This window comes from Sceloporus occidentalis, unplaced genomic scaffold (genome assembly GCF_023333645.1).
Source record: "Sceloporus occidentalis isolate IW3139 unplaced genomic scaffold, rSceOcc1.0.p SCAF_2, whole genome shotgun sequence".
In the NCBI taxonomy this organism is placed as follows: Eukaryota; Metazoa; Chordata; class Lepidosauria; order Squamata; family Phrynosomatidae; genus Sceloporus; species Sceloporus occidentalis.
In genome coordinates this window covers 53,517,656-53,530,298 of record NW_028316982.1, presented here as the reverse complement: position 1 = coordinate 53,530,298, position 12,643 = coordinate 53,517,656, and the positions used below count along the sequence as shown (strand labels likewise).

The following is a 12,643-nucleotide window of genomic DNA, read 5'->3' as shown; positions in this document are numbered from 1 at the left end:
GCTTAGCTTCCAAGACCACATGATATCTGGTGCCTTTAGGGTGGTTAGGCCTAATCTTTTCCTAGGTACTCCACAGTACAATATGTGTGACAACATAAAAACATGGGTATTTCCCCTTGTTAAATGGATTGATTTTGTGTTGCTGGTGTTTCCATGGGACACTGCAGGCTTAGCTTAGCTGGCATAGCAGGGCTGAACTCTGTGCTTGGCAGATGTTTTCTGTTCAACCAGCTTACCCCTTCTACTTTTTAAAAATTCCATGTGATTTCCCTAAGGCCACACATGTCTTGCTTTCTTCTATGAAGAATGTGAATTCCTTGGAAGCTACCTGTCTTTGCGGGAGAGTAAGACAGGCGACTTTAAGGTGCGCGCACACACACACACACATGTAGGCATGACTATATTTGTGCGTAACAAAGTCAGTTAGGCTAATGGCCAAATCCCTAGAGCTTTCAGTCTAAATGCATACAGTAATGTTAACTTTGGTGCATTACAGACCACCTGAAAACGGCAGTCTGCTGCCGGCATCATTAGCAGCACCGAGGAGCCCCAGCAGCCAAACCGCGAGGCTCCCCGGCACCACAAAAAAGAGGTGCCAAAATGGCGCTTCTTGTTGTGGCGCGCTAATGACGCCGTAAGGCGCCAATGGCACACTCATGACGTCATTAGCTCCGTGTGATGTGCGGACGCTAAACATCGGCTATTTCAAGATGGCGGCACCCATGTAGAACAGGCGCCGCCATCTTGTATGTCCCCAGAACGTACTAGGGTTAGGGGCGTGCGTAAACCACGCACTTTCCTAACCCTAGTACCTCCTGGGGACGTACTTTATGCCCATGCGGAATGGGCCTTTGGGACTAAACAGACAGGCCAAAATAAAGCTGCTTCAGGTCACTTTGGAGGTATGCTGTTTAAATGACACATGCATCTTAAGAGGCTAGAAGCAGAGCCAAAGCTGTGCTCCATCACCTCAGGCTGCAAAATGTCTGGGTGTGGCAAAACCTGTTTCTACGGAAGTCCAATGGATTATCTTTAAATGTGAAACATCTGTTGTAGATCAACTTTCACTTTGTCAAAAATGAGTACGTAAAGTATATGCGTATATATATGTTTTATGTATACCCACCAGTAACAGGCGTTCACAGCATTGCCACTTCAGCATCAGCCAAGAAGAGGACAAAGGAGGACAGTGATTTGCATGAAATTGCTGTTTGCTAGTACACATAGTTCAACTTCAGCAATATAGAAATAAAATACATCTCACTAGAGAGATGATGGCTATGACCAGGTGACTTATGCATCTTCTAAGTTGCCTCTCCAGGTACCAACTCTTGATGGACCATTTCAAGACTCCCAAAATTGAAATTATCCTTTTGGTACTGAAATCAAAAATGATGCTTCTGGGATGTTGGGGAAAGAATTTGGAATGTTATGCAAAATGGCTAATGTATTAGCTTTAATTTTTACCCTAATGGTTTTATGAGACATTAGCACTAGACTTTATGCTCTCTCTCTGGCTTTGCTTTGCGAACGAAGGTTCAGGAAGGACACATCCCGTGCTTTCTACAAGCGCATTTATGACTAAAAAGGCCAATCTGAGATAAACAAGACCGGTTGCAGAAAGCATAGCAGAAAGTCTCCTTGGGTGATGTTTCCGGGTTGTGATTCTTTCTGCGTTGTCGTTTCTCTTTGAGACTCATTCGGCATGAGGTTTCAAAAAACGCTGCAGCATCATGGATAGTGCATCTCCATGCCTCCCGATGCAAGGCCAGGGCAGACCATTGTTGGTGATCTATTTGGCCGAGCCTGAGATGTTGTTTCAGGGAGTCCTTGTATCTCTTCTTTGGAGCGCCCCTCTTACGCTGACCCATGGTGAGTTCACCATAGAATACTATTTTTGGGAGGCGATGGTCCTTCATCCTAGAAACGTGTCCTGCCCAGTGCAGCTGTGTCCTCAATAGCATGGCCTCAATGTATCAGCAATGCCTAACTAATGTGTGTTTTTTTTAATTTATTTTTCTTCCTATCTTTTTCAAATTTGGAAAAGTGGACAACCCCTCTTCCAATGACCCTAAAAATAACAATTGTGAAATAATGAGTGAATGTGAAGTCGAAGGCTTTCATGGCCAGCATCCATAGTTGCCAGCCACAGATGCTGGCGAAACATCAGGAAGAAACTCTTCTAGAACATGGCCACATAGCCCAAAAAAACCCACAAAAAACTAATGAGTGAATGTTACTCATTGTCTCACCCTCACTCCCATACGTCATTAACATGAACATTAAAATCAGAAGAGTTATAATATATTATTATGTATTAATATTGTTAGAAAAACATCTAGCATTTATTGCTCAAGTACACTGTGTCCTATTTTAGGGAGGGGTGACAGCAGAGCTGCTAAGGTAAATGTTGCAAAGCAAGGGACAATATAAAATGATGGAGCTTCCATTAAGTTACAAAAGATTCTTATGAAAATCTGTTGGAGTCTTAAGATTCTCAGGACAGGATCCATCCACTGCCATGACAGGCCTGGCTAGTGAGGGCACAGGGGAGACCCTTCTCAGTAGCCACTGTAGACTAGGCTGGATCCTCTCTCTGCTCTCCTTTCACTGGCAGACAAAGATCTTTCTAGACAAATTGTTTTTATTCACTTGGTTTCAGGGAGCCTTTTAATCAAGTGTTTGTGTTTTAAACTTTATTATTTTTTAAATGATTTTAGATTTCTCTGAATTTAATGGTGTTTCAATGTGATGATTTGTTCAATTCTGTTTTATGTTTTTATGATCAAGTTTTTAGTTAACGTTGTTTTAACCTTTTGTAGGCTGTGTTGGGTCCCATACTGGGGAAAATGTGGCATATAAAAGTTAAATAAAGAAGAAAAAAGTCCATGATTTATGTCCATATATCTGATATTAGGAGTGAGAACACACAAGAACCTGCTGTAGGACATCTAGGCATTCTAACTCTGACATCGGGACAGCAGTCCTTTTAACAAAAAAGAACTACAGAGGAAGATTGGAAAGAAACAACTGAAGTGGAATATGCCCAAACCCCAATCCATCAACAGTGGGTTGAACAGAGGCAATGGCTTCCTGGCACACTACACATATTACATCACTGGTTAATAGTGCAGCTTCATGAAGATACTTTTGGCCAGTTTATCACCTCTCTGGTTCCTGTTTTGCACACACCCCACATTCCAAAACTCCCTCCACCATTCATATGGTCATTCCTCCACCCTGGCCTTAGGCAACATCTTTCCTCCTGCCTTTGTCCCTCAATGATCATAACTAAAACTGAACTTGTCATCTCTTCACCATACCCTCAAGTTTTGCATTTCTATGGGTATTCATACAATCTGATTATAAAGGTCCTTCCTGGACACCAGTTCACTCCATGCATCTGAGATAATAGACCAAATTTATGAAAGCTTATGCCACAATTTATTTTGCTCAGTTAACTTCAAAGATCCCTTTGCATACTGAGTTGAAAGTACAAAAGATGTTTGTACTTAATTAACTCAGCAGGAGAGGGAGAAGATGGAATCCTGCCATTCCCAGTAGGCTGGGGCAAAAGCAAACTGTTTCACTTCTAGTTTGTGTATTCTTCCACATTAATAAATTTTGCTTACTTGAACCTGAATTGTGAAATGCTGCACCATTGTTTGATAAGACAACTAAGGGATTTTGAAATCTGCTGTGTGCTGCCAGCAAAGCGGTTCTTCTTATTATTTTGATTGGTCTGAAATAGGTACAGGGCCTGTTACTGCTTTCTATAAGAAGCTTCCATGGTACACTTTGCTTGTGTTCCCTCAGTTTGTGCTTTCTCTCTGTTGTAGATTTGCGCCCTTTAGATATTCTTTCTGAAGTAGTTCCTGTAAATGGGGTGAAGAGTGGGATACGGATGATCCAAATCCAAGGAGCACGTGGTTTCCAGTTCCCTGCAATATGCCCTCGCTTCCTCAGTTTTCCAGCATCACGGATTTTTATTTACTGTGACCTCTTTCCTGAGGAGTTCTCCCTTGTGTTCACTCTCAGAACCTTCCACATGCAATCCAAGGTAAGCCTGTAGTGGATTTTACAAAAGAGCAGAATCACAGGATCTAACTAACTAACGTATGTACATAAAGCAGAGCCTGGAACATTATTAAAGGAAACACATGCATTAGAATTTGTTGTTATTAATTGCTGTCAAGTCAACTTCAGCTTATGGCAACCCTATGAATGAGAGACCTCCATGTCATCTTCTTATCAGTTCCTCAAGTCAGGCAAACTCAGGGCTGTGGCTTCCTTGACTGTGTCTATTCTTCTGTAATATGATCTTCTGCTTTTCTTACTGCCTTCTACTTTGCCAAGCATTATGATCTTTTGTAATGAGTCTTGTCTTCTCATGATAAGTATGTCTGTCTCAGCTTCGTCATGTTGGCTTCTAGGCAGAGTTTAGGCTTGGTTTGCTCTGGAGCCCATTTACTTTTGGCAATCCATGGGAATTACAGAAGTCTACTCCAGCACTACATTTCAAATGCGTTTATTTTATTCCTGTCAGCTTTCTTCACTGTCCAGCTTTCACAACCATACATGGAAATAGGAAATATGATGACATGGACAATCCAGAATTTGATATTCAATTATATACCTTTACAGTCAAGAATCTAGTCTAGTTCCTATATAGTTGCCCTTCCAAGTCCTAGTCTTCTGATGTCTTGGCTACGGTCTGCATTTTGATTAATGACTGAGCCAAGGCATAAGAAATCTTTGACTATCTCAGTGTCTTCATTGGCTACTTTAAATTATGAAAATAATCTGTCATGTTTACTTTTTTTTTAATGTTCAACTGCTTTTGCATTTTCTTCTTTGACTTTTCTCAATAGTCGTTTCAGGCCTTTGCTATTTTCTACTAGTAGTATGATGTCATCTGCATATTTTAAATTGTCGATGTTCCCTCCTCCAATTTTCACACCATCTTCCTCCAAATCTAATCCAGCTTTACTCATATGTACATACATGTTAGCATTAGTTCTTGATTTTTGAAAACAACTAGTCTTTTATTGCTTAACTAATGACTCCCTGATACTGATTTTGAAATAATAAGTGCTTTGATTACACACAAAGAATAACAACCTTACCAGCTGTTGCTGCATTCCTTTGCAAAGTGATATTGTTATAACTTTTTTACCTAAAGAGCATGCATTATAAACAGTAGAGTTACTGGTCGCACATTACTTCCATCAGATTTACTGGTCATCTAAATCTTGGTATTTAAGTGTTTTAAAAATGATTCTAGCAAACCATTAAAAAATACGCTTTGTGAGTTGAGATAGGAAAACAATAATTGTAGCATAAAGGCTAACACTTAACTTTGTTTTCAGAAAAATGAATACATCTTGACAGTATTGGAGGAAAACAGTGACACCCTGCTGCTTGGACTCCGATATTCAAGGAATAAACTCCATTTCCTCTTCTGGAGCAGAGAGCTCTCCAATGGATGGCAGACTCGAGTCACCTTCCAAGATATATTTTTGGCAGACAATCAGTGGCACACAATGGTGCTGGCAGTATCAAAAAACTCCTTCTCTCTCACTGTGGACTGCAGCATCCCCACAGATGTGTATGTCAAGCACATAGAGTTCATGGGTAATTTAACCACCACCATCCCTGGGATGGGACTGCATGGGAACAGGCACTTCCCCAAAAGTGTGAACACTGAATTTTTGGGTCAATACCTGAGAACTCTAAATAGTCCAGGCTCCCTTCAGAAAATATCAAACCTAGATTTTCCATTTTTTATAAGGGACACCGTTTTGCTCTGCCATTATATTTAATGGGACTTGAGCATACACGGATTTTGTTATACACGGGGGATCTTGGAACCAAACACCAGCATATAACAAGGGTCCACTGTAGTAACGACTGAGGTCCGTTGGAGGGGCCTCTTCTCTGTCCCACCAGTGAAAGCAACATGCTTTGGGAGGATGTGGGAAAAGGTCCTTTCTGCTGTGGCATCCCAGGTAGAATGCCCCAGAGATCCAATTGGTGCCAACACTGATGTCATTTTGGCACCAAGTAAAAACTAGATGTTTGACAAAAGCCTTTGAGACCTATTTGAGTTCACCCATAACTGCACGTGTGTATGGTTTCAAACTGTGTTTACTTTCTTAAAGTGTCTTGTTTGAACTTGACAAATGGTTTAATCTATTTTTGTCTGTTTAAATTAGTCTTACTGTTTTAAAGTGAGCTGACCTGTTGAAATTATTTTTTACACTCCCCTGAAATCATGAGATAAAGGATAGAATATAATTATTTGAATGAATTAATATATATAATGTAGCAACCGGTTTGCTGCATAGCCAAATATGATGGTGCTTGTTTCATAATCTAGTCAAGCTCCTAGACTGACTAGAAAGTATAGATTGAGGTCAAGATGCAATACCTTAGGAGCCATATTTCTGTCAGAGTAGGCCAAGAGAAGGGTTGGCCTATCCATGTTGTGTAAACAGCAAAGGAACAATTTTTGTTAGGTAAGGCAGAGTCCACACAAACAGACATAAGTGTTGGATTCTATGATTCTATGATTCATGAGGCTGCTCTGAGAAGAAAGGCCCTTTTACACTGCACAATTATATCGCTATGATTCCACTTCAACTACCATGGCTCCATCTTATGGAATCCTCAGACTTGCAGTTTAGAGAATGGTACTTAGAATTCTCAATCAAAGAGGTCTACTGCCTCAAAAAACTACAGAAACCCAGGATTTCATAGGATGTAGCCATGACAGTTAAAGTATAATTGTGTGATGCAAAAGGGCCCAAGGTGTTACTGTCAATATCAGTATCCAGATTTGGGAGCAAAATTACTGTATAACAATGGGTGAGGAAAATTTCTGGCATTTTTTAAAAATTAGAACTAAAAAAACACCACAAAAATAACCAGCAAAGTATTGACCATTTTGTAGGCCTCTGAAGGCCAACTCTGCTGTCCATAGAGTTGTTTCATCACAGCTCAGTAGTCTTGCTTCTGCTACATGCAATGATAAAGATGATCTTAACAGTCTAGATTTACATATGCCTTCATTTTTATCCACTTTAGGATTTCAGATACTCCTTTCTCTCCATCCTTGATTGTGACAGGATCTCGCTTTTATGTAGGAAGCAGAAGGAGAAGAAAAGGCTTCTTTACTGTGAGTATCACTTCTGATACATCATTGTGTTGAAAAGAGTATTCTAGCCATTTTGCAGAAACAGAGGTCTATCTCTATGTTGACTTGTGTGTAGGATGTGTGTGTTTGATCTGTTTGATTAGTTTTGTACTATTTTACTGTCATGGCTTCCTCCAAAACAAAAGAAAAAAACATCGTGGCCAGAATCCTGTGAGTGATATAGGAAAGCTTAATGTCACATTATACCTGAATATGTCATTTTATGGTTATTGTGGCTGGAGGTATCCATCCACCACAACCCTCTGCCTGTGCTGCCTATTCTGCAGCTGACTTCCCTTTGGCTGTTTAAAGGTTGAAGGAGGGTTGGGGCCAGACAGGGAGGTAGATGCCAGAAGAAGAAGAAGAAGAAGAAGAAGATATCCTCATGGACTTCCCAGAGATCATCCAAGATGTAATCTTTGTGCTGAATGGCTCCTCTCTACTCCCGTAGCCACTGCATAACTGTAGGAATGGGCAGAGATGTAGTTTGTACATATGAGGAGAGGGGGGGTGTATAGGGTTGCCATAAGCCGGCTGGGGGCGGGACAATCCTGGGTTTTGACCACTAGGGGGCGTCCCTGCACGGTTTCCTCCTTGTCCCGGGTGGATGAGGTTGCCTTTGCTGGCCCTTGCAGAGCTGCGCGCAGGGCTAATGAGGAGGACTTCCTCCTCCTCAGGCTGGGTTCTCCAGGCCTCAGCCTGTGAGGGCTGGCAGGGGGCGGGGCTGTTCCAGCCCCAGTCTGCCCCCATTGGCCAGCCAGACTCAGGAGGAGGAGTTCCTCCTCTGTTGGGCTGGGCTGCAGCCAGAGGGGAAAGGAAAGGGCCATTTCCTTTGCCCTTTTTTGGTGCCAGGGAGGAGGAGGAGGAGGATGAAGAGGAAGAGAAGGAGGAAGTACTGTATGTGTTTTTTTAACTGTATTTTTAAAGTGCATTTTAAGCTGTATTTTTTAAACTGTATTTTTAAAGTGCATTTTAAAGTGCCTTTTCTGTGTATTTTTGATGCTTTTAATGCTAACAATTGTCCCTTGCTTCGACAAGGATAGTGTGGTGATGATGTGATTTGAGTCAGCTTCTGAAGTTGAGAGAGTGTCACCTTCCAAAGTGTGGTTTTGGTGTATTTTTTGTGCTTTTAATGCTAACAAGTCTCCCTTGTTGTGGCAATGATGGTGATCATGGTGATGGTGATATTGATATCAGCAAGCCTCTCAGGCATGGCCAATGTTAGCTGCTCTGATTTTTACAAACTCATGTGCAGTGAAAAAAAATCAAAGTCCCTTGACTAAGTACACACTTCTGAGAAGTAGAGTTGGTGCAAGAAACCTGAAACGGCAAATCCACTTCTTGTGAAACCACCTTGACATGTTCAATATGCATAGCCATGTTAAACCATGCTAAGTGTTAAACTCAAGGGGTTTGATTATGGAATAAGCCTCTGAACTATGCAAGAGGCCATGTTAAGTAAAGCCACGGGAAGTGCCCAAATGTGCTGTTGTGTGTGTTTTGGAATGGAGGGGGGTGGTTTGGGCAGAAAAGGAAGTCCATTTCTGCCATCTGACTAGGAATAATGCCCAAATGTCCTCCATTTTGATCATGCCTAAGAAACATGCATTTATATTAACATTTTTAAAAAGCATCAATTTTTTCCGCATGTCCTCCATTTTTATAAAATGTGCCCTACATTTGAAAAGGTTGTCCTACATTTGCCCTACATTTGTCCCGGTTTGGAGGTCCTGACTTATGGCAACCCTAGGGGTGTAGCAAACCACACCTGGCAGAACTCTATTCTTCTCTAGATTGATAAGGCTCTTGGCACTTATCACCCAGAATACACCCAATCTCATTTTGGTTTCGGAAAGTGAGCAGGTTCAGTCTTAGATTGGAGTACCTCCAAGCAATACTGGTGATTCCCAGGTAGGGCTCTAGTCTTCTAGTCTCAGTATTGATCACTGAATTTGCAAAGGGATTAATACTTGGAGAATGATATGGCCCATTTATTATAAACATCTAGCTTTCTCTGAAATATTACAGTATAACCAACTCAATGCTCATCCAAGGCAAAAAGCCTTGGGATTTAGTGGGAGTTGTTCATGTTGTTCAGTGTGTGTGTATGTGTTGAATATACAACTCCTGCCTTGGTCTATTTCTGGTGATGTCCTGAGATTAGACATGATTTTTGAAACTCAGAGTAGGTGGTGCTCCCTCCCATTCTGGCAGATTTCAATATAGGCAGACATTTTCTCCTTTGCCTCCTTTCCCCTGCATTATCTCAAGGTCTGATAACATGTTGCATGGAAATGGATGGGCAAGGAAGGAAACCCTGCCTACTCTGCACTTAACCACATAGCTTGCAGGACAACACTAACTGATATATTACGCCATAATTAGAAGTGGGGACAGGAAGAATTGCTATGAGGCATGCAACAGAGGAATAGAATAGAATAGACTGATTTTATCAGGATTGTTGGCTGTCTGAAGGTACCCTTATTTACTTGTGTATATGTGCCTTCCAGTTGGCTGTTGACTTATGAGGACCCCATTAATTTCATAGGGATTTTTAAAGCAAGGAATAATTAGAGGTGGGTTGCCTGCTTCTTCCTCTGATGTATACCCTACAGCACCTAGTATTTGTTGGCTGTCTCTCCTTGATGTACTAACCATGGCTGACTCTGCTTATCCATCCTAAATTTTTTCCAGTTTTACATTCTGCAACTAGGTGAGAACTAGGTGGCCTTATAAATGCTGTTAAACTACAGCTCTAAGTATCCTTACTATTGGTACACTAACTAGGAATTATGGGAGTTGCAAATTAACATCTATAGGGCCACACAACTTCCACCACTGATCTAGAAAATGTAGTCTGCATGTTCTGTTAAAAGTGAATTAATCCAAGTCTGAAGGGCCGTGATTTTGTTCATGACCATTGTTGTACTACTCAGAAAGAATTGTCCCACTTTTTTACTTTCTTTGCCAACCTACCTCTGACACGTAGATAAACTCTCCAAGAACATGGCCATATAGCCTGAAAAACCCACAAAAAATAACCTACCTCTGTTTAACTAAACAGTTTTCCTATGCACACTCATTGGTGCTGTACTTGGGCAATGTGATGGCAATTTCCATAAGAAATAATACTACAGTGATATGCAACTCTCTTGTTCTCTTCAGGTCTTATAAGGCTCTCAGGAGTGTGTAAAGCTCTGGACAGTATCAGACTAACAGTGCTGTGCTTTTCTGAATAGATCTTAAGGGAATTACTTACACCAGTAGAAGTCTTGGTATTAATCCAGTAGGAATTCTTTGATTTTCTTTCCTTTGGAATTTCCAGATAACAGCTTCTGTTTATTTCTTGATTACTGGTGGTAACTTTTAGTTGTTTTCTTAGATGGGTCAGCAGACTTTGTAGCAGCTACACAATGTTGTGTGTGGTTGAGAATGAGAGACAAGATTGGGTAAGAGATAAAATTCTCTCTTCCTTTTAAGTGACTTAGGAAAGCAAGCTGAAGAGAGTTAAGAAGCATTTGGTTTAAGATAGCTCAGCCTTTAGAAGTTTAGATGGTCCAAATATTCCATTTCCTCAGGTTGAGGGCAAGATAAAGACTGATAAGAACCATGGCAAGAGAAGAGAAAATAAGCAGCTACCAACAAACACCACTAGATCAAACCCAGCTTGCATGCTGGGAAACCTAATTTTAAAATTGGCCTTTTGCCTGATGCTGGAGGGACATCAATTTCAGCAGTAGCTGAGTTTCACTGGAGAGGCTATACTGTATTGAGTCTGGTCATGATTGTACTGTACTAACTAAATAGTCTCATGTAGGAGAAGCCCATCCTTTAAATACCTAGATCTCCCAAAGATCTTGAAGAAGTTAGTTTTTTGGGCTGCTACTCCATGAATCTCCATGTGTCATTGCTGACTAGGGAGAGTGGGAGTTGTGAGCCAATAAACTCCTATCTATACCCCTTTCTCTCATTCTTCAGTCTTTCTCTTTTGTCATTTTTATCCTTCTCCAAGCCCCCAAAACCCTGGCTAAAACCTTCTACCCTCCTCTGCCCTTCTTCCCTCTTCATATCTCCCAAGTGCATTTATCTTTGTTGTCCTTCCCTAGTTCCTTACTCTTTTCTACTCCTTACTCTCTTTCTCTTTCTCCCCACTCCCCAATTTTGACTGCATTTATCTTCTCCCTCCTTGTCCATCATTCTGTTTCCTATCCTCTTTCATTTTTACCCCAGTTTCTCCTAAGTTCACTCATTATGTTTATTCTCCTTTCCTCCTTTCCTGTCTCTCCAGTTCTTACTCTCACATATGACTGGAGTATGTTAGATTCTCAGCATTTTAAGGTTGTATGACAGATTAAACTCAATAGGGCTTGCTTCTAAATAGACATACACAGATGTGATTCCTAGCCTGTTCTTTGTTGTCATTGTCAACAACAGCAGCAGCATTTCCCCTTCCTCCAGATATTTGGTGACCAATAGTAGCATGATGATTATGATTTTAGAGGCGAAGAATGATGATTGAGAGAGAGAGAGAGGTGTTTATCACACTGAGGTTTTTGCAGCTCAGATTCAGGGTGACTCCTGGTCCAGCTATGTGAATTCACATTATAATGTGAATGTTTTATCACACCTGGTTGCCCTTCTGTTGCCCTTCCGAATCGAGGAGGAATCGAATCCAAGGCAAGTCACGTGATGCAGATTCCAGCAAAGCAGAGTGAGTGCACATTGTATTACAACACTGGTGGGATTCAACGGTTCGAATCTGCACCCTTGCACATGCTCAGTGGTGGTTTGAACACATCGTTACCTTGTATGTTTCCAGGGTGAAAAGGAGCGCAAGTTCTTGTTCCCTGTTTCGCAATATTTCTGTGTCTTCTTCATCCCCCTTTTTTATTTTCCCTTCCATTTCATCAATTTCAACACACACACACACAGATAGATAGATAGATAGATAGACAGACAGACAGACAGACAGATCTGTATATTCACATTCACGCACATACACACACACATATATATATATTCCAAAAAAATGAGTTTCCCTGAAAGTTGCCCTGAAAGTGAAAGGACCACTGAAAGGAAATGGGGGGAAATTGCAGTGCTGCATCACAGGAAATTTGCAATCCGGGGGGTTTGCGGTGGTGTACCAAAGCAGAAGCAAAGTTGCATTCCACACCAGACCAATTCGGAGTGAAATCGAAGTGAGCTTGGAAGCGATTTCTGTGAATTCGCTTGTTACCGATTTCACCAAAATGAGGGGTCACTTTGGAACCACTGCGGAAGCCCCACGGAAGGAGCCCCCATAGAAAGGAATCGTGTGTGATAACACATCATATTATCACGTGCAATCTGAGCTGCAAAAAGCTGCAAAAACCTCCGTGTGATAAACACCAGAGAGAGATGTTGGCCATTGAGGGCCATTGCACATTCTTTTTGGCTTGGAAAACTGTC

General features: G+C 41.3%; 1 protein-coding gene across 1 annotated transcript in view; it reads left to right on the top strand.

Moving 5' to 3' along the window:
- The window catches only part of TSPEAR (thrombospondin type laminin G domain and EAR repeats), a 59,577-nt gene that overhangs the window by 14,572 nt on the left and 32,362 nt on the right, over nucleotides 1-12,643 (top strand). The window contains exons 2-4 of the mRNA XM_089509401.1: nucleotides 3,840-4,060; nucleotides 5,370-5,608; nucleotides 7,087-7,177. Coding sequence (XP_089365527.1) covers nucleotides 3,840-4,060; nucleotides 5,370-5,608; nucleotides 7,087-7,177 — 551 coding nt within the window. The remainder of the gene's footprint in view (nucleotides 1-3,839; nucleotides 4,061-5,369; nucleotides 5,609-7,086; nucleotides 7,178-12,643) is intronic.